The sequence below is a fragment of the Xenopus tropicalis genome, chromosome 5 (genome assembly GCF_000004195.4).
Source record: "Xenopus tropicalis strain Nigerian chromosome 5, UCB_Xtro_10.0, whole genome shotgun sequence".
Lineage (NCBI taxonomy): Eukaryota > Metazoa > Chordata > Amphibia > Anura > Pipidae > Xenopus > Xenopus tropicalis.
Genome location: NC_030681.2, coordinates 119468679 through 119491761, shown reverse-complemented (window position 1 = coordinate 119491761; position 23083 = coordinate 119468679). Strand labels below are relative to the sequence as shown.

The following is a 23083-nucleotide window of genomic DNA, read 5'->3' as shown; positions in this document are numbered from 1 at the left end:
ATATACTGTGGGGAGAAGGGTCATTTCCTAAATCAATGTCCTAAGAGGCCGGGAAACTCCCAAGCCTAAATGGAGAAGGGGAGCTCCATTTGGGTGCAAGTGTTTCCTCTCCCCTATCCGCCTCTAGGATTTTGATTCCGGTCAAACTAACATGGTCCACGGGCTCAGTCAAGGTATCTGCTTTTGTGGACTCGGGGGCAGAGGGGAATTTTTTGGATGCTGCTTTTGCAGCCAAATTTGGTGTACCTTTACTTCCTTTAAGTACCCCCATGAAAATCATGGCAGTAGATCAAAGACCTTTAGGATCAGGATTGGTTTCTGAGAAAACTATGTCTCTTTCTCTGAGTATAAATTCTCATTGTGAAAAGCTAGCACTATTCATCATAAAGGGTGCCACCTCTCCGCTCATTTTAGGATTGCCGTGGCTCCAGGCCCACAACCCCACTATTGACTGGGCATCTGGGGAGATTATTCAGTGGGGACCTAACTGTAGGGGTTCGTGTATTTCCCCTATAATGGCAGTCACGTCCTTGGAGGGGTTACCTGCAGCTTATAAAGACTATATTGATGTATTCTCAAAGAAAGCTGCCGAAACACTACCACCTCATAGACATTATGACTGCCCAATTGACCTCATTCCTGGCTCTACTCCCCCCAGAGGGAGAACTTATCCCCTTTCATTGCCCGAGGCCCAGGCAATGAGAGAGTATATTTCTGAGAATTTAGAAAGAGGGTTCATTAGGCCCTCGAATTCCCCTGCCGGTGCTGGATTCTTTTTTGTGGGCAAGAAGGACGGAGGTCTTCGCCCTTGTATTGACTATAGGGGGCTTAACAAGATTACTATTAAGAATCGCTATCCCCTTCCACTAATCTCTGAGCTCTTTGATCGCGTTAAGGGTGCTAACATCTATACTAAACTTGATCTTAGAGGTGCTTACAACCTTATTCGTATCAAGGAAGGGGACGAGTGGAAAACCGCTTTTAACACAAGGGATGGCCACTACGAATATTTAGTTATGCCTTTTGGTCTTTGCAACGCTCCTGCAGTTTTCCAGGAATTTGTCAATGATATTTTCCGGGATCTGCTGGGGGTGTTCGTAGTGGTCTATCTGGACGACATTCTGATATTCTCCTCTAACCTGAGGGACCATCGTAGTCATGTTAAAGTGGTGTTACAAAGATTAAGGGAGAATAATTTGTACGCGAAACTTGAAAAATGCACCTTTGAGGTTAATTCGGTTCAATTTTTGGGGTTCCATATTTCCAGTAAGGGTCTAGAAATGGATCCAGAGAAAGTAAGAGCTGTTCTTGACTGGATGCAACCTCTTTCCCTACGTGCTACCCAACGGTTTTTAGGTTTCGCTAACTATTATCGTCAGTTCATTAAAAATTTCTCCCTGATTGTGGCCCCTATCACTGACCTTACTAAGAAGGGAGCAGATCCCAGCTTGTGGTCCTCAGAAGCTGTGCAAGCATTTAATTTTCTTAAGAAAGAATTTGTGTCTGCCCCCATTCTCCGTCATCCTGATACTGCCCTACCCTTCATTGTTGAGGTTGATGCCTCTGAGGTTGGGGCAGGGGCGGTTCTCTCTCAAAGGCACCCTCTGACTAACAAATTGCATCCTTGTGCATTTTTCTCTAAAAAATTTTCCCCTTCTGAAGCCAACTACGATATTGGTAATAGAGAACTGTTAGCAATTAAGTGGGCCTTTGAGGAATGGCGGCACTTACTAGAGGGGGCTAAACATGCTGTTTCTGTGTTTACGGATCATAAAAATTTATTATATATTGAATCGGCCAAACGGTTGAACCCTAGACAGGCCAGGTGGGCTCTATTCTTCTCCAGGTTTAATTTTTCTATTACTTATAGGCCTGGCTCCAAAAACACTAAAGCTGATGCACTCTCTAGGAGTTTTGAAGCTAATCCTCCTGACCCTAGGGAGTGCATACCCATTATTCCGGGTGAGTTGATTGTGGCAGCTCTGGGGGTTGATCTCATCAACCTTTTATCCACAGTTCAGTCTTCTGCCCCAGTTGGGACTCCCTCCGGGAGGCTATTTGTTCCTGAGAATCTCAGAGAACAGGTGTTAAAAGAAGCTCACGATTCCAAAATGGCGGGGCACCCTGGCATTGCCAAGACCATGTCTCTCCTGTCTCGTAGTGTTTGGTGGCCCTCTCTCACTCGAGATGTCAAAGCCTTTGTTAATTCATGTTCTGTCTGTCATAGATCTAAGTCGTCCAGAAACCTTTCACAGGGATTGTTAAGGTCACTGCCAATCCCTGACAGACCCTGGTCCCATCTTTCGATGGATTTTATTGTAGATCTTCCTCCGTCCCAAGGGAAGACTGTAATTTGGGTGGTAGTGGATAGGTTTAGTAAGATGAGCCACTTCATTCCCCTCCCACACCTCCCTTCCGCTAAATCCTTGGCTGATTTGTTTGTGTCTAATATTTTTAAGTTACATGGATTTCCGATTAACATTGTTTCGGATAGAGGAGTGCAATTTGTTTCTAAGTTTTGGCGAGCATTCTGTTCTCTGGTGGGGATTGAATTATCTTTTTCCACCGCATATCACCCTCAGACTAATGGCCAAACTGAAAGAGTTAACCAGTCACTTGAACAATTCCTGAGGTGTTATGTGGCTAACAACCAGTCCTCTTGGGCGGAGCTATTACCCTGGGCAGAATTTGCGTATAATAACGCCACTCACTCCTCTACTGGTCAGTCTCCTTTTTTCATTGTTAATGGTCTTCACCCAAAAGCATTTTCGTTTTCCGGTTCATTGTCGTCTGTGCCCTCTGTTAATTCCTCGATTAGTTTGTTTGCTAAGATTTGGTCTGATGTTCATGATTCTCTTTCTAAAGCCACTGCGATCCAAAAGAAATCTGCTGACAGATCTCGCAGGGAGGCTCCCCACTATCAAGTTGGTGATTCTGTCTGGCTATCCACAAAGAATATTAAGTTGAGAATCCCTTCTCTTAAGTTGGGGCCTAGATTCATTGGTCCTTATGCTATTACTGAGGTTATAAACCCCTCTTCTGTTCGTCTTAAACTTCCACAAACCTTTAAGATTTCTGATTCTTTCCATGTTTCTCTTTTAAAGCCAGCTCCTCAGGTCCGTGTATTACCTGTTCCTCCCCCAGTATTGGTTGACGGGCAGTCCGAGTTTGAGGTCCAGGAGCTTCTGGACTCTCGTGTGGTGCGTGGTCGGCTCCAGTATCTGGTCAGGTGGAAGGGTTATGGCTCTGAAGAGAATTCTTGGGTGTCAGTAGATGACATCAAGGCTGACCGCCTTCGGAGGCAATTTCATGCCAGGTTTCCTGAAAAACCTGGGGGTCCAGTGGCCCCCCCTAGAGAGGGGGGTAATGTAATAAAAAAGAACTTACCAGCGCGGCGGGGACGCCCGCCGCGCTGCCATCGGCGGGGACGCCCGCCGCGCCGGTTTCTCTCTAAGCCGGCTCCTTCTTAGTGTGCGAGCGCGCGCACTTCCGCATTGTTAAAGGCGCAGGCGCGCTGACGGATGACGTCATGACGCATGCGCATGACGTCAGCGCGCAATGGCGCCAAATTTGAATTATTTAAAGGGCTTTTCGTTTGTTACTCATTGCCCGTGATAGGTTTACTCCTGGTGCCTGAATTTGTGCTGTAAGCTTCTGTTTGTTCCTGTTTTGACCCTGCCTGGCTTTGACGATTCCGATTATTCCGTATCCTGATCCGTGCCTGTTCCCGACTACTGTTTCTGCCTCATCCGTCTGATTGTTTACCCGGTTTGACCCTTTGCCTGCCTGACGATCCTAGTTATCCGCCCGCCTCGACCCTGCAAGTTTGACCACGTATTTTGCCTATCCTTTTCTGTACCGTGACCATCGGCCTTAAGACTTTTATACTGTCGTGCCCCATTGCTAGCCAGAACTCCTGCTCTGCACCTCTCGTATAAGTCCAGGTGGCATCCGAGTAGCTGAGGGCTCCTCCCGAAGCCAAAGGCGGTCACGCTACTGGCGAAGCACGAGCCGAGACCAGGGTGCTCGGCACTTGTTCTGGTATTGGGTGCCGACCGTGACAGTTATGCTGGGACTAAAACAGTGCCGGACAGACTGCTATTATAAACCCTATATATAAAGACAGTGCTGTTCAATGTTTACTTTTCCCAGTATAATCCATCTTCTATTTATGTATGTGAGTTAATTGTTCAATATGGCAATAAACAAAATAACATTTTTTGAATCCCCCTCCCAGAATTTTATGTTCTTAGTGCTGCAGTTTCACATGTAAATGAAGCAACATGTAAATTAAAACTGAGTAAATCAAATTGCATACCTTACAATATTGCGCTTTCCAATATACCTAAAATTTTGAAGACAAACCCTGAAAAGCAAGTATAATAATAGTATTAAGCTGTGAAGTGTGGTATTACTAAATGCTGTTATATGCTGGCAACAGATTGCGTAAATGTTAACAATGAGCATATAGCCATACTGGTTATTCATTTTGATATGCACAGGTAAACGCAAGATTTTTCAACTAAAGTATTTATTTTTAATGCACATTTCTACATATGGTGTGCTCTGTGAACAAAATAAACCAAGCATTCGGGTTTTACTGTCTATATTTAAAGATGTTTTATGATTAGTGATTATGTGAAACAATATCTTTTAATGTGACATTAAATTACAATTTCTTTGTGCACTATAGAAAGATATTTGGGAAATATTCAGTTCAACAAGAGCAACTGTGCAATTCTCTGGGATCCCATGTAAGTTCTTGAGATTTAACTTACTCCAAAATGCTGAAAAAGTCATAGATCTCAGTGCTCGGAGCTCTCTGCCAGTAGGAAATCAGCATATCTACAAAGAGAGGTTTCTAATTGTAATCTGGCATATTTGTATTCATATTATGGAATATTATTCAAACAACAGGTGTTCATTACCTTCTGAAGTCATCTTCATAATATGCAGGAAGCACATAAGAAGACTTCTTGTCTCAGCCTGGTCAAGTTTGTCAAACCGAAGAGTTGACCCAATTAAGGACAAAGGTCTTGCAATCTGTTTTTTTTGGAATAGAAGTTACTTTAGTGAAAATCATGCTCACCTGTCTCCTTGCAATGATTATCTGTATCAAGGATGTGGCCCTCAAAGAGATTTTTATGGCATTCAGTTTGCTCAGGGGCTACATACACTTATTTGTATGACATAATAATTGCAATATAACACTGCCTTCAAGAAATCAGCAGTATATAATGTATATAATGTATAATATAAAGCAGAATAACACTGATATATAGATCATTGATCAGTAGTTCTCTAACTAATGGGCTGAACTCTTAGTGAGGCCCAATATGTAACTCACATACCCCAATGTCCAAGCCATTGTTTATTAATAGTTCACATTCTAACAGGTGTCAGTGCACTGGTGCTTCAGACACCCCTAGGAGACTTTATGAGAGGCTTTTAAAAGATGGATTACTCCACAATAATGTCAAAAAATCATACATTTATTTTTGGAATGCTATAAGAAATAGTGCACATGGCAACCTGTGTAAACCTGGGTTTTATTACTTTTATTACTGCCCCCAAAATATATTGGATCAGTGGAAATTATCTCTATTTTATTAGGACATTATTATCAAGCTGATTTCCTGCATTATGTTTTTATACATTACTCTATACCGCACCTCACTGTAAGTCTTGCAAACACTGTCCTCGCCAATTCCAAATCTGTGTCTATGTCAGTGGTCAGCCAGCAAACTCTGCTGACTAAAATATAAGGTAACTGTTCCTCAAAAAGTTGTATAAAGGCATAATGTATTCTGTGCATAATCCATAACAGGGATTACCCAATGGCAAAAAACTATATTTTTCTGAAAATGGTTTATTTAGATACATATATTTACATATGCCCTGTTTTACGCAAAATATTTTTATAGAGCCCTACATTGTTTAGGGGTATAGTTTTCCTTTAATGAACAGAAAAAATGCTCCATGCATGCAAAAAGGTATTCATTATTCCTTTTTGAAAGGACCATTATACTTTCTGATTTTCCTGTTCTACAAAGAAATACCTGAATTGGCACTGGTTATGGTATTTGTCTCGTCTCTCTTTTGAGAGAGCCATTTATGGCCCTCTTCATCCCATGAATTACCAAGTTATGCATTGGCCAATGTAATGAAGTTACAAACATAACCGGTGGCCTGGGGGAGCTGATAAGAGCACCAAAGCATACTAGGTGCAAACCAGCCCTGCACTTACCGCTTGCCAAGGACAGACATAAGTACTTTACTCCCTTTTAAGTAAACTGGGTTCTGCACCAAGTGCTCTATGCATGAGTGTGAAGGAAGTTTGCACCCCTTAGGGCTCCAACACCTCTTCCAAGGGTGAATACGCGCTATAGAGTTACTTAGGGTAACTTAGGGTACAGCTCATAAAAGATCATCTCAGATGTGTATCCTTAAAGCCTTGTGTACCTTTTCGCAGTTTTCAGCTTTGTCACTGTTCTTCTCATTGCTGCTAGGGATGGATTCAAGGCTGGCCAGAGAGCCTCTTGACCCTGTGTTGTTTCCTGTAGTGATCGCAATCGATGAAAAGGCTACAAACAGGCATTAAAGCACAACAGGGTTCCATGAACACATCTAAAATAGTGAAAAAAAATCTATACACACATTTCTGGGAAGCAAGCAGAACACTTTTGCAATGTAAATAGCTTTTTGGAATTTAAGATGTGAAAATGCAGGTTGATGCCTCATTGTATGTGCGATTAAGGGGATGTGTATTGTAGTTCAATAGCTTTTCCACTGATTTTAAAAGAGCAGTCCCTTTCTTATCTAATTTGCAGTGCATTTACAGTTTAGTTTGATAAACGATAAATCAGCCCCTTTTTGTTGACCCATGAAGAAAATGGAAAAAACGCACAGCAAGAAACATAAATACCTCCAGTGTGTTTTTATTTCAAAGTGCACAGAAGATAACCAAATGTTTCAAGGGCCTCCTGCCCCCTTTGTCAGTGGTAAAGCGCACATGTTCTTCCATTTTCTTCATGGGACTACTTACGCATTGAGTCGAATGCCTTGGGAGGCCGGCCCCAACATTAATTATTTATTCCATTATTTATGAGCCAAATGTATTGATTTGCATTTTTTTACTAAAGTGTGGCTCCTTTTTTGTTGACAGATGAGCTTTACTTGTTTTTTGTTTGTTTTATTAATACAGTGCAAGGCACCTAAAAATCCATCCACTTTGTGTAAAAATGTATAACACATTTACCAATACATGTAATAAAAAGTTTGCCCAGAAGCAGTAACCCATAGCAACCAATAGGATTTTTGCTTTTAAACAGGTGTCCAGTAAATGCTTCCTGTTGATTGGTTGCTTTTGGTTACTGCCCCTTGGCAAACTTAATGTCTTTTACTACATAACCCCAAAAAAGTAGTTTCATGTTACCTGCTATAGAGTTCAGAACATCCTTGGAGAAGGAGGTATCTGCCGATGTTGCGTGTTTCATGGCTGATTGGCTCTGAGAGGCTGCAGTGGTGCTGAGGTCATCCCGAGAGCCCTGAAAAGAAACAAGAGCTTTAATGCATAGAAACTCTCTGGTACAGACACTAGCATCTCATAATACTGTATGAACATGTTGTTTTCTCTGTCCTAAAGCATGATAGCTCCCAGAACTATTCACTCATTCTAAAAGGGACAAAGTAATAGAGGCTGATTCATCCGTTTTCAAATTTTATTTTTTTAAATATGTCATTGCTATCAAATTTAATAGCTTAACTTTTTTCTAGCAAATTTATGAAAAGGCTAGAATTGGAAAAAACTTGATGGTTTTAAAATACGTTTTTTCAAAATCTGTTGATCTGTTGAAGATACACCTCCCATTGACTTTTATTTAAGCTCAGCAGCTCGTTTTAACTGATAAGTCTCAAAAATATATTCAAACTGCAGTTTTTAGAATCCTGGCAAAAACTTCCATTTGAATTTTATTACATTTGTTCCATAGTGTATAAAAAGGGGACGAATGTTAAGTTAAATGTTACGTCAGTTTGTTGCTTAAAAGCAAATATTTTAAAAGCACAGGTATTTTGGGACTATATGGCTGTATATTTATTGGAGGATAATTTGTGTGATATTGAGTAATAGCAGGTGAACACTGGGAAACCGTTAATCCAATATAATCATCTTGTGCAGTATATGAAAACTCCTGTTGAATGGTGCCCAAGTAAAGACACAGAAGGTAGGGAAGGTCTCAGAAAGGCTTACATTCTTGCTGGTAGAGGTATGGGACCAGTTATCCAGAATGCTTGGGTTCTCCAGATAAGGGATCTTTCTTTAATGTGGATCTCCATACTTTAGTCTATCAAAAATCACTAAAACATTAAATAAACCCAATATGATGTTTTGTTTCCAATAAGGATTAATTATATCTTAGTAAGGATCAACACGGTCCTGTTTTATTATTGCAGAGAAAATTTGGAATAATTTTATTAAAATGGAGATAGCAGATGACCTTTCCGTAATTTGTTTTCTGAATAGGCAATTTCCAGATAACACATTCCATACCTGCATAGGCATTATATGGGGTAATTGCGATGCCCCAGACTGGTGGTTGACCTTAACCTAGGCAGTTTATGGAGAGTAGTGAAAATGTTACACATAAAACACAGTAATGAAATAAAAAATACATGGGATTTGGAGTGCCTGCTTTCTTTTACGGGAGTTTATGAATATTGCAGTAAGGTGTGTTTGATTATTTAGTAGTTGCTTGGAAAAATTTAACAGATTAAAAATAGATGCACAATTACTGACTACCAGGGAAAAGTTCTGTACTTTCAGCAGGCTTGGGATATGTGCAGGGAAATCCAGTATTTAAGGATATGCACATTGCTTGTAGCTAGGCAGTGATCCAGGCACAAAGCTCTGGGCAGCTACTATAGTATGTGCATTTAGAAATGATGTTATAGTTGGTCTAATGCTTATATCCAGATTATCATTCTTCACATAATTTCAAATGAAATATTTAATCTACCTTAATTTAGATATTCAGGGTGCTAAAGACTCTTTAGTTTAGCATGATATAATACATGGTGACTACTAATAACAGCATATATCCTCTTCCTGTACATTATGGGCCATATTCTGAGAGTCCTGCCTAACACACTGACTTTTTTTCCTCAGTTTGAGGCACAGATTTGATTACATGAACTAACTGATGCCAATTTATTTCACTTAGTTCTTCAAGCATTAAGACCTGCATTTTAGCAGTCATGTTCCTTCATGTTTTTTTCTGTACATAACAAGCTGTACTTTGAGGTGTCCAGTGTGCACTTATATAGTAAAAATATAGTAAAATATATAAATGCACATTGAACACATATAAACACACTACATTTACAAATGAATATAAGCACAACATAAAGTTTGACTTTTGTTAAGTTCAGTATGTATTTGCCTACATGCACATTAAAACACTTGAAGTGAAGTGCCCTAAAGTTTCTGCGTTGTAACCTAACACAGGAGGTAGGCTCTCTAGCCTTAGCTTTAATTACTAACTGCAACTTAAATGATGCTAAAATCATCTGCTTGCCTTTGAAACACAATACATAGTTCTCTTAAGACAAAAGAATGTGAGTGGAGGAAAAGGCACAGAGTCTTGCTAAATATTCCCACAGATATAAGTAGCACTGCTTAGTCAACATAGAGAAAGCAGATGAGGGAACATCTGACCCAGAGCCCAGGTGGAAATAACTGTTAATAAACCTTTGCATAAAGACATTATATCATTATACACTATTGCTGGTTGGATATATATTTCGTTGTCCATGAAATGACATAGAACAGTTAATTATTATTTTACAATTCAGTTGTCATTGTGGGTTGGTTTGATCATCTGGTACTAGTACTGTCAAATCAAATAATCATTATTAGCTGGGTACAAACATACAAATTAGTTTCCATCCAACATGCTTTTCTATTCATAAAACATACTGGGGCTGATTTGTTCAAACTGGTTTCTATAGAGGAGTCCTCAATCTTTCAGATTTGGTAACCTTACACTGTATCAAGCATGTGAGGTGCCTTAATGCCAACACAGATTAAATTACCCTGGTAGTTTGAGGGGATAGCATTTGTACACAGAGCCTAAAGCGAAAGCACTGGATTACCAAAAGGGTAAAAACTTCTAAAGAATGAGGCATGCCTGGTACCAACTGTGAGATCAAATGTATTTACTATAAAGAGAAACTGCTTCTATATCTATGTAAGTATTATTATTATCATTTATCATGAGGGACACTCATTTAACTGAACTATTTAGACCCTACGGTGGCATATTTTTGCTGTAAAATTTAAAATTACCTTCACTAAAAGCTTTGGGTGCACCACACCTTTTCATTTTATAGAGTTTGCCTCTGAAATACTAGAAAAGTGAATATGAATCTCTAAGACAAATTGCAAATGCGACAATTTGTGCAGTGCAGAAAATTGCTGAATATAAAGCATTAATCAAGACCACTTTATAAAACTTACTGTAAATGCTTGTAATCAGTAATATAAAAACTGTCCATGTATTCCTTATTTAGTATCCTATAGTTACCAAATCAATGTTCTCTTTCATATTCTAACTGTAATAAAAGGAAATTTATGCTATAAGTTATTACAGGTATGGGACCTGTTATCCAGAATGCTCGGGACCTGGGGTTTTCTGGATTTCCTGTATAAGGGATCTTTCCGTAATTTGGATCTCCATAACTTAAGTCTGTTAAAAATCATTTAAGTATTGAATAAACCCAATAGGATTGTTTCGCCTCCAATATGGATTCATTATATCTTAGTTGGGATCAAGTACAAGGTACTGATTTATTATAACAGAGAAAAAGGAAATTATTTTTAAAAATTAGAATTATTTGATTAAAATGGAGTCTATGGTAGATGGCCTTCCTGTAATTCGGAACTTTCTGGATAATGGGTTTCCGGATAGGGTATCCCATACCTGTACAAGAGAACAAACTTTACTTATTTACTACATTTTCCCTGTGTGTCCTGCCAGCCCAACCAAGAGCGGCCCCATTGGGTTATCTTATAAGTTAAGTAGAAAGCAGGAAACTGTGCAGAGAGAAGATCTGGATACAGTATCAGCAAGTATTTTACAACATTGTTTTACTCAGTCCTTAGGAATTCATGGTTTCATGTTTACATAGGAGTTGGTATTGGTACACCTTCCTTGATGCAATACTGCACTGTAAATTGTATACTGTAAAAGGCCACACACCTGGTTGGAAGTATTCACTGCAAATGGAAAAAAGTCCTTCATGAATATTCGAGGCATATTATCCAGCAGTACGCCATAGAGAGGTAAATATAATATGGCTATGTGAGCTTGTTTTTCCTAGAACAAAACATACAAACCAAGTGAATAAAAAAAACACATAGACCTTCATTTCCCCCCCTGTCTGACTGTCATGAATACAGAGCTGTTAAATGCAGACAGTGCTGTATTCATTCTGGAGTGCAAGGACTCACTGCCGGAAAAGGATGGAAAGTGAGGAACACATGTCAGGTTGCACTTGTTTTTAAACCCCGCCCCTTTGTTACTAAATCAACCCTTATATGTTTTGCAATATTGGGTTGGACCAAAGTTGAGAAAATTGGGATACAAAATATAACATTACCTTATCTATATATCGACCATCAAAAGAATGCTTAGCCATCAGGTTCCGAAGGGCAGCCAAAGCAAGATGTCGAATGTCCTGGTCTTCTTGCAAAGCTAGCCCGACCTCCCTAAGGAGTATGCCAATCAGGAAGTGTTTGCGGCAGAAATCATCAGTTAAAGTATACTCTGGCATATCTTTATGAAAAACAGAATAATAATATTATAATAATGATAAGCAACATCTTCTTAGAGATGTATAAAACCTTTTAAGAAATGTTATTTTATTTGCTGATGTGAAAAACCCAAGGATTAATGTGGGTCAGCCTAGAAGCTCTATTAAATTATAATGCACTGGGTGAAGTAAGGAAGAATTGGTATGGTTTGGCTTGGCTATTGCATCTGATTTAGATTACATTTCCATGGGTTAAGGGCAACTTTTTTCTTATACTTAGTCCAATTTGATCAGGGTATCTGAGGCTCAACAGCTGCATTCATGTTTTCACTCTAAGGTTATTAATTACATGATTTTCATGTCAAACCTCTACTGTTGCCAGCAGAGCATTCAATTTATTCCCAAATGACTGTTCTAGAGAAACAAGATGTAAATGAACATGACTTGCCTCAGATGTCTATCCCCTGGCATTTCAGCCAGTATAGAATCCCAAGAAATATGACCAGTGCATGCAGTCTCAAATGCTGATATCAGCAGATGCAGTGGCAGGGGGTCCTCAGGCTGAAGGCTAGTTAGGGTGAGATTTGTCTGTTTTGCTCTCCTAGATACACATGGGAGCCCAGCTTTGAGCTCAATTCTGGAATTAAAGGTTATTTGAAGTCCTTAATATACTTGGACTTCTGGCTGAATGACTTAATATGTCAATGTTTTTCTACATTTGTAACCTTGTTATTAGCTATGTGGGCCAGCTAGGGGCAAAGGGTTTAGCACACTGGTATACTGTATGCAAGGCTAATAATAATTGCTATATACCTTTGTATTTGGGGACTATGATATATTCACTTATCTGGTCAACACGGGGCACACATCATATAATTCAATTTAGTAAAGTTGTAGCAATGAGTCCCAAACATTCAGTTCAAACATGCCGTATCTGTATATGCAGCTACACTGCAGTGGCAACCACATAATAAACATTTAAAAGATGCATGCTTTAACCATTTGTCTCAGACACTGACAGATGACAATGGTGTGAATACCTGATGCTTGCAATGCTTTAGTGGAGTCCGATGGTGAAACTGTGTCTTTGATCAGGATCAGGAAGACAAATAAATAGGCAAAAGCAGTTTTAGAATATATATATATATATATATATATATACACACACACATTGGGAAAGGTACAGGTTATTTCTATAAATAATGTACACAATGAAAAATTATACATGAAACTCCAAGGTGACTTCTAATATCATCATATTTCTCAACAGGGGGTACATTATGTATTATAATACACAAGTCATTAAATTACACCACTAAGCACCAATAACTGATGACATCACTTAGCACAGTTTATAAGGATATAATTTACAGGACATTCATGTCTCCTGTGTAGTATAACAAAATATAAAACAAGGCATGCCTTTATTTCTATATAGACAACACTAAGGGGCAGATTTATCAAAACACGAGTTCGAATCCCGAATGGGAAAAATTCGGATTGGAAACGAAAATTTCTGAAGATCGAAAATATCATGAAAATGCTTCCGAAAAAAACACATTAGTCATGATAATATCGTATTGGCAATCTGAAAGTCACAAAATTTTCGTACTGAACGATCGTAAAATGCAGGAAAACCTTTCCGACTTTGAATCTTCAGTGCATGATTTTGGAAGCCTCCCATAAGACTCAATGGCACTGTGCAGCTCCAACCCGGCCCAAGGAAAGTCTCCCATAGGGCTCAATGGCACTCTGCAGCTCCAACCCGGCCCAAGGAAAGTCTCCCATAGGGCTCAATGGCACTCTGCAGCTCCAACCCGGCCCAAGGAAAGTCTCCCATAGGGCTCAATGGCACTCTGCAGCTCCAACCCGGCCCAAGGAAAGTCTCCCATAGGGCTCAATGGCACTCTGCAGCTCCAACCTGGCCCAAGGAAAGTCTCCCATAGGGCTCAATGGCACTCTGCAGCTCCAACCTGGCCCAAGAAAAGTCTCCCATAGGACTCAATGGCACTCTGCAGCTCCAACCTGGCCCAAGGAAAGTCTCCCATAGTGCTCAATGGCACTCTGCAGCTCCAACCCGGCCCAAGGAAAGTCTCCCATAGGGCTCAAAGGGCCAGGCTGGAGCTGCAGAGTGCCATTGAGTCCTATGGGAGACTTTCCTTGGGCCGGGTTTTGGCTGCAGAGTGCCATTGAGCCCTATGGGAGACTTTCCTTGGGCCAGGTTGGAGCTGCAGAGTGCCATTGAGTCCTATGTGAGGCTTTCCTTGGGCCAGGTTGGAGCTGCAGAGTGCCATTGAGCCCTATGGGAGACTTTCCTTGGGCCAGGTTTTGGCTGCAGAGTGCCATTGAGCCCTATGGGAGACTTTCCTTGGGCCAGGTTGGAGCTGCACAGTGCCACTGAGCCCTATGGGAGGCTTCCAAAATCATGCACAGAAGGATCAAAGTCAGAAGGGTTTTCCCACTGTTTACGATCGTTCAGATGCGAACATTTTTCAGATCGCCAAAATGATATTATCGTGACTATTACAATTTTTTTGTAAGCATATTCGTGACATTTCCAATCATCAGAAATTATCGTATCCAATCCGAATGATACCCATTTCGGGATTCGAACTCTTTGATGAATCTTTGATGTACTTTGATGAATCTGCCCCTTAGAGTTCCCCACTCACATACTGTGCAAGATGTTACTAATATCACCCTGAGGGCAGGATAATGTAGAAGGTGGCAAGTTAGAGCAGATGTAGAGAATGTGGGGGTACTGCCCATACTATTTGCGTGCTATTTAATATCTGCTAAGACATTAAAATGATTATAATATGCTCAAATCTACACTTAATTCCACCTTGTAATTACAGGCACAATTTATTTGAAAAATCTGTAAACAATTTTGACTCTAAAAATGACTTTTGGAGCTACATGAAACTATGCGTGGTTTCAAGAAAACCACATAGAAACAAACACAGATGACTTAGTGAGTGCAGTAACAGTTAATTTCTACTTTCTGTATATTAGCCCCTGCTCATATTAGAAACTTGAAATGGGTCTGTAAAAAGGATTTGAGGACCCCAATGACATGGCTTATGGATACAAACAGTATGGAATCATTTAGAATACATAAAACATTTAAGATATGTTTTGCACAGTACTTATTTCATCCTGGCTGGTCACATTGTATGAAACTTTCATGTATTTTAGTGCATGGCACCCAGCAGTGTGCCCTCCTACATCATTTATCTTAAGGAGCCCAGGTTCCCATAAGTACTACCTGGAATGTTTTCAGATCTTATGGGTAGACAGAGAGGGACAAAATGCTCATGGCTGCACACTTCCTGGAGAAACTCAAATTTGTACTGGAACAAGATCTAAAGAAATATATAATGCATATATTAATACTCAGCAGTAACTCTGCAACCAGAGAGAAATCCTAGACTAGTCTAAACATAAACACTTGCGCTAATAATTTGTTTCCACAAATCAGAGCAAATTCTATATATAAATCATCAGTCTACCAAAACCATCTATCTACCTTAAGTATCTATTAAAAGTATCTCTCCCTGTCTATAAGAATCTTTTTTAACATTTATCTATACATTCTATATAACTTGTCTATGTCTATTTATCCATTCATCTTTTAATCTATCTATATATTTCTAGAATTCCCAAGACAGTTCCCACTTGTTAATCAGATCCACCTTCCACACACATTCAAATTCCATTGCATATTTTTATTTTTAGCAATAGTATTTTCATTAAATTGACAAGTGAAAATATAAATAAAAGGGGCAGATTTATCAAAATTCTAGTTTGTGAAAAAAAAACCACACCAGCATATTCTCAAGTGTGTCTCGCAAAAAAGTTGCACGCTGGAGAGAATAGAATATTCATTTTTAATGAGACTAAAAAACTTGAATGGGAAAATAATCTTGTTAGAGATTCTCATTGACTTTTATTGAACCTCACCAGCTTTTACTTGCCGAGTTCTTTCTGGCGACTTTTTAAAGATATTTTTCTTTAATAAATAGTGACTATTCATGGACCTTAAGAATATTCTTGAGTATATTAGTGTTCATGTACTCGAAATTTGCTAAGTTAGTCCCTAAGTAACAGAGATATCTGATCACTGCCTAAGAAGTCTAGAAAATATTATGCGGTATATGTAGTCTATTAAGAACACTTAAAAGTTAAATTCTCTGGGAAAACAAGGTCCAGAATCATAAAATGTTCAACATAAATGTTTAACAAACACAAAGAATGTTACATTAAACCAATGCCTAAAATGTTCTGTATATAATGCCATTGCTTACCTTATGATCCCCCGGGCTGAACATACTGATATAGCTACTGATCACCCGAAACACAAAGCCACGATTCATAAAAGTAAAACAGCGCTAAAAAGAAAATGATTTCATTGTTATCTTTTTTTTTTAAAAGAAACATTTTTATTTTAAATAGCTGAAAGTGTATAGCCAACATTGTAGGTGCAAGACACTGCCGTGTTGGTACTGATTCCCCAAAGCAAAAGTCTGTCTATATCCATATATAAATATATATATTTACATTTTTCACAGTAGTTAATAAAGTGATCTTATCTGTAAATATGCACTGTATCTTATTCAGCAAGAAATGTTGTATGTCTGTGTCTAAGATGTCATTTATAAACAAATTAAAAAGCAAAGGACCAAGGACTGACCCCTGCAGTACTCCACTAGCAACACTGGTTCCATTAGAAAATGTTAATTTACCACCACTTTTTGTAAACTATCGTCAAACCATTTCTCTGTGCAAGGACAAATATTATGTTCCAGGTCAATATTCCCTAATTTAACCAGTAACTTTCTTTGTAGTATCAAATGCTTTAGTAGATCACATCCACTGCCATGCCTACTCACTTCCTTACAGAAAGCAAATAGATTAGTCTGGCATTATGTACAAAACCATGCTGGCACAAATGCATAGCATTGTGATCTTCAATGTTTTCATCTATCTGGGATACCTTTTTGAATAATGGCACCAACATTAGCTAATTTTATTCTCTCTGCACCAGGCTATTCTAGAAAATTAAGCAAAGCAGTTTTGCAATCACAGAGCTAAGCCCTTTTAGTACCCTTGGAAGAATACCTCTGGGTCCAGGAAACGCTATGGGCATGCACAAATGTCAGCTCATGTCAAATTACACATTAAACTGACCCTATCTGCATGTTCAAAAACTGTAAATTTTCACTGCATATACAATAAGGTATACTGCTATACATAACGATAAGGAAAAAATTAAAAAATTGTGCATAAAACAGTTTAGACAGCTAGAACTGTATACATACATATACATATATCATATTCTGGCGTAATTATGACTAACTGTCCAAAATGGAAGACTCACGAGAGAGAACCAGTCTCCCTGGATCCTGTGTGTTAGAACAGATTGAAACAGTACCGCATGTTATTCTGCCAAGTGATCCTGCCATGAGTTGCAAGCTTAAAAAAATGGTTTTGTGTTGTGTAGAGGGGGCAGTACATCCTAGAATGCAGCTTATAATACTACTGTACAATTGTTAAACCTAGGAAACATAGTAAAGTAGAAAGAAACATTCATGACCATAACATGTTTATGGTAGCAAAACCAGAAGCATGACATGTATCAACAGCAAATTATTTATAAATGAATGTATGCACTTGGGGCCATGATTACTAGCACAAAATTTATCCATGCAAAAGAAAATGCGTAACACAAACACACAGTCATTTTCTGTATAACCAAGCCCCTGCATTACCTTAAGAAAAGAGGCAACACTCAGATTTGCTTTTCTTGTTTCTTCTAAAGCATCCCTGTATTTCCAGATAATATGGTCCGAGAAGCCCATTACCAGTGATTCCAGCTCATTGAGGAATGTTTCAGGAAACCTCTTTGTGCGCTGAACCTTCAAAGAAAAAGCAAAAAAAGTTTTCCGTAACAGCAAATGATTGCCCTTTCCAACACTTTTAACGTTTTAACAACAATGCATCAACCCATAAAATATTCAGCCGTTCAGATAGAATGTCAGTTCAGCTAAATGCCAGATTAAAGACGACAAGCTGTAATCAAAATGCTTTTAAAAAGAAATATTTTTTTTTTCTTAAACATTTGTTGTACTACGTCTTTGGCGATTCTGAAAGTTACAATGTCATTTGGCTTTCTAAATCTGCAGGCACAGCCACACTAATGGAAAAACATGCTGAAGTGTTTTTTTCATCAAGTATCTGAAAACATTTAGTTATAAATGGCTTATATACCAGATAGGTAAAACAGAATACTTTTTTTTTTCAAATTTCATTTAACATTTTCATAACTGATTAAAGGGGAACTGTCATGAGGATCAAAATTCCAAAAGTTGTGGCATAGTGTTAGTAAGATCTTTAAACATCAACCTATTCAAAGTAATCCATTCAGTTGTGCTAGGCATCTCTAAACCAATAAACAACACAGAGAACGCATTTGGCTCTCCAGTGGATTTTTTTATTTTTACGTGGTACTTATTAAAGTGGACCTGGCGAAACCTACACCACTGTTTGATTGAGCCCCTTCACTGAGTTTTACACTTTGTGGCACACAGGTTGTATTTTTTTTGTCGTAATCCAATCAGGTTTTAAGTTTAAACCCTAAACTCCTAAAGCTGTTGGTCGGCAACAATGTGTCATAGAGTCTGACAACCTGCTAATCATTGCCGCCTACAGTACACGCCAAGTGAACACTGTCTATGTAGAATCCAAACAGCGATACAGATGTAGAATTTGTATGCAGTAATACTACAGCAAGTAGCTAAAAAGGCACATACTACAAAAATGTAGTTGGCCTGAAGGGGGACAGGCTGTCCCTTTGCCAATGTACACAGCTGGTAAAATTTGAAGAGCCAATATTTGTAGTATTTGCCTTCTTAACTACTGCATGTCCCACTGCATGTAAATTCTACATTCAACATAGTAAAGTAAAAATACCACATGCACACTTAGGTCTCTGTACTGTATGCTTGCTGCTCAATATTTTAGGAGACGGTGTTCCCTCCAAATTATCATTCAAAACAAAGGCTACTGGCACACAAAGCTGATCCAAGGAAACTAGCCCCTAACTTTTTATTATTCCAAAACGGCACATTGCTTTGGGTGGTACGCCTCTGTCAAGTGACAAAGGGGCGCCACTCTCTTGGATTGGCTTTATGTGCCAGTAGCCTTTTTATATCTGTATCACTGCTCAGAGGCAGAAAATTTTGGGGAGAATGTAATAATAATCAGTAATGGAAAAACTATACACGATGCAAAAATGTATGCTTCTGTATGAACAAATTTGCCTTTGCATGAATTTTATAAGGCCTATAAGAACGCGGAAACTGTTTAACAACCATTTTCAACAGTGAAAGAAAGTTTGCAAGTTTTATTGTTTGTGACAATGTGCAGTGTATGTAATAAAACTTCTTAACTTCCACAAACTTCATTAGAAAACTTCTACTAACTAGCAATTCTTCAACAACAATTTTCCCATTCTCCTTAGAAGCTGCCCCATGGATGCACACATGTATTTTTTTCTCTGAAGCCTTTAATTGCAAGAACAACTAAAATGAAAGTATTACCTGCAGCATATTGTTGTCATATAGATACTGAGCCATAGATTTCAAAATGATTTCAAAGAAGAACCAGGAATGCTGTTTAAAAATAAAAACAATGTTACTGCTAGCGGGAATGCACAAAACAAAACAAAAAAAATACATGACTCTGGTCTGAGCAAATGAAACATTTATTCACTTGTGATAAATGATAGTCTAAAGGATTTACCTTTAAAACTTGCTTTATTGTATCTTGTTCATTTGATTTTAAAAGATTTGTGATGCCCTTAGCCAGCTCTTCGTGGACTGTTCTATCCACATTTGATTTTTGTTTAAATACATACTATGGAATAAAGCAAAAATGTTAATGTACATAACACATATGAGGTGTAACAACAGTTATTACCATTGTTAACAAGTAGTAGTATTTATGAAGCACCAGCACATTACAAAGAGCAGTACAATAGAAGGGAATATGCATCAAACATGTAATCATGATACAGAATAGTGAAATACAGATGTAGTTCAGTTTAAACAGATCATAACTGATATTAAACAATGGGCTGGTACCTGTAGAACATGTTTGAATTTCTGCAAATAGTACCCTGTATTCCATCTGTAATTGGTATTTCTATTTCTACCCTCATACACCTAACACACCTTTTAAGGAAGTCTATACTTGTCTCCTCTACATTGAAAACAAACATGTATTTGCTCAAGTAAAATATAACACATATACACACATGCAGAATCAGGTACCCTATTTAGCTTTTTAGCCAAGAAGATATTTAAAACTATAAAGTTTTAGCAGCCTGTTGCCTAAGGTTAAAAACAAGAAAAAAAGAAAATAATGTTTAGTTTGTGGGTTCTTTGTTCAAAACACAATCTAAAACAATGCAGCTAGTAATGTAAAACTGATGAAATAGTTACTGTGCCATACAAATACTAAAACACAGAAGAGCCAATCGACCAAACGCTAATGCTATTATAACTAAATACAACATAGGATACAAAATAAACTAAACATGCAAGACAATTGCTTGGTATAAGGACTATGACAGATAGGATGTTTAGACACCTGTGCCAAACAGTGCAGGTGACAAGACAGCCGAAATTAAATTCCTGCCACATTAACGTACATTGCTGGTGGCAAAACATATGCATCATGTAGTAACCTGAGGTTTCATCGTAAGGCAACTACAATGTGATTTATCTGTTTTCCTACCAGCGATTTACATTAATCTCAGTAGAAATGCAACGTTAGTATCTACAGGTGAGAAAACATGCCATCTGCCATAGCCCTTCAATGTGCGCAAAAGCTATTTAGCGTGTCAGATGCATATCAAATGTTATACTGACTGATTATCCACATTATCCTGATCCCTTATGGTTTTTGTTTTTATCCAAGCCTTCGATTCAAAATAAGAAGGCTTCTAACTTCCAAAAGCAATAATATTTTGGGCTTTGCTGACTTCTTAAATGAAGAACATTGTGAACCATGCAACAAACAATGGGAAAGGTTAACATTTCAAGAAATGCTAAACCTGCAGGCCCTTCAATCCACCCTTGAGCTCAAGGTGAAGCACATATATGGTAAATGTAGCAGCTATCAATTATAGCAAGCACTTAGGAATAAGCCACCTGACACACATATGAATAAACAATATAGTACTACAAGTAGTAGGTGGTCTCATACATGAAATGTTTATTTGGTGCACAAAGCAATCATAGATTTATCCAGAATTAAAAAAAATAATAATAACCACAGCAAAAGGACAGAGGTACTCCATGGTCCCCTAGATCCTTCCTCCTAATGTGTTTTGCGTCATTGGATGCTTCATAAAAATAGTTGTGGTATACCCCCCCAGGAAGTTTCCCTTTTTATATCCAACACATATAAAAACACACCTTACAGGGTATGGTTAATTTTTTTGGATGCTGGATAAATCTGTGATTGTTTTGTGCACCAAATAAATGTTTCATGTGTGAGACTGCATGCTAGGGGGCTGATTTACTAATCCACAAATCCGAATGGAAAAAATTCGGATTGGAAACGAACATTTTGCGACTTTTTCGTATTATTTGCGATTTTTTCATCGCCGTTACGACTTTTTCATAAATTGGCGCAACTTTTTCGTATTGAGCGCTCGTAAACGGCGGGCAAAACTTTCAGACTTTGCATGATTTTGGAAGCCTCCCATAGGACTCAATGGCACTCTGCAGCTCCAACCTGGCCCAAGAAAAGTCATGATACTAAAGCTTGAATGAATCCAAAACTTTCATACTCGGTGCGAAGGCTACGAAAAAGTTGCGACAATTCGCGCAAGTCGTAACGCTACGAAAAAGTCGCAACAATTTATGAAAAAGTTGTAACGGCTACGAAAAAGTCGCGACAATTTCCGAAAAAAAATCGCAAAATACCGATCATTACGAAAAAACGCATTCGGACGCTTTTCAGACATTCGTGGATTAGTAAATGTGCCCGCCCTGAGGCTCTTCCTTCATGGATTAATAAACTAACATGTAACAGACCAGTTTCCCAGCACCCCTTAGGCTCAGGATCATGTAACTACTCCCTAACCTCGCCCCAAGGATACTGGGACTTGAAGTGCCTCTGCCTTCCAGAAAATTTGTGCATCACCCACTATGGAAAGCAGAGAGACTTTAAGTCCCAGAATCCATCACTTTCAAACAGAACAAGGTGAGAGAGGGGTTGCATGACTCAATTCAATTATGTATTTTAAATAAAAGACAATTTTAAGCAAACAAGCAAAATAAAGAAGCATAAAAGTAAAAGAAGAAATGATGCCCTTTTTCTACAATATTTAGTATTTTGATTTTTCCTGACTTTGCAACAAGCAGAAAGCTGTGACCACAGCACAATGAAAACACCATTTACAGTAAACCTGTGGTTTGTCCATATCCATTTCCTCATTTTACTTCCTACTGTTTCCAACTGAAATGAATGAGATGCTGTACCTTAACGTAAGCCTGCACATACTGCTCCATCTGTTCATCATGGCATTTGGCAACAATGTCAGTTATTACCCTAAAAAAAGCACATCAATATGTAACCACTACTTATTTTACATTGGGTTATGATTGCTATAGGTTAATCACTTAAAATTTTTCCTATAAACATCTGAACATAACAGTAAAAACTTCCCCAAAGGAGAAATGAGCTTCTCCAGAGGAATATTTATATAATATATTAACTATATGAGTTTCCCCTTTAGGAATTCCCTTGCTCAGGGATATAATAAAGTTTTTTTTACAGTATAAGGCGTAATACTGTATATGGGTATAAAGGAAGTGAATGCTTTAAAATATTTCTATTTCAATGCAATATGTTTTTATCGAATCGGCTACACAAATTCAGTTTACCTGGTTTTATGGCAAATCATATTTAGTTTTTGAATTGTGAGGCTTCTACATTTATCTAAAGGAAACCTTATATAAAGATATAGTAAATTATGTAGGGTCTATGCATATGTATTTGGCTATTATTGTGATTTTACTTCAGTCATGGAGTTAATGGATTTGTTGGGATGTTAGAGCTCATTGCTGCCATTGAGCTTTACCACCTCATAGCACAGAATGGACTTCTGCTGATTTGAACATTCTGAACTGAAAGAAGTAAATGACTTCCAGGAAAGTGTTAATATCTCAGGGAAAATTCACCTTCTTCACCTGCATTA

General features: G+C 38.3%; 1 protein-coding gene across 7 annotated transcripts in view; it reads right to left on the bottom strand.

Moving 5' to 3' along the window:
- dock10 (dedicator of cytokinesis 10) overlaps positions 1–23083 on the bottom strand; it is a 156408-nt gene that overhangs the window by 32967 nt on the left and 100358 nt on the right. For 6 of the 7 annotated variants that reach the window (XM_031902394.1, XM_031902390.1, XM_031902396.1 and 3 more), the window contains exons 25-38: positions 22365–22434; positions 19615–19728; positions 19413–19484; positions 17583–17729; positions 16119–16202; positions 15080–15176; positions 12852–12896; positions 11659–11834; positions 11259–11375; positions 7436–7547; positions 6463–6584; positions 4929–5043; positions 4779–4845; positions 4319–4366 (exon numbers count right to left, since the gene is read on the bottom strand). In XM_031902394.1, the coding sequence (XP_031758254.1) occupies positions 4319–4366; positions 4779–4845; positions 4929–5043; positions 6463–6584; positions 7436–7547; positions 11259–11375; positions 11659–11834; positions 12852–12896; positions 15080–15176; positions 16119–16202; positions 17583–17729; positions 19413–19484; positions 19615–19728; positions 22365–22434 (1386 nt within the window). The remainder of the gene's footprint in view (positions 1–4318; positions 4367–4778; positions 4846–4928; positions 5044–6462; positions 6585–7435; positions 7548–11258; positions 11376–11658; positions 11835–12851; positions 12897–15079; positions 15177–16118; positions 16203–17582; positions 17730–19412; positions 19485–19614; positions 19729–22364; positions 22435–23083) is intronic. The other variant, XM_031902392.1, reaches the window with a different exon arrangement.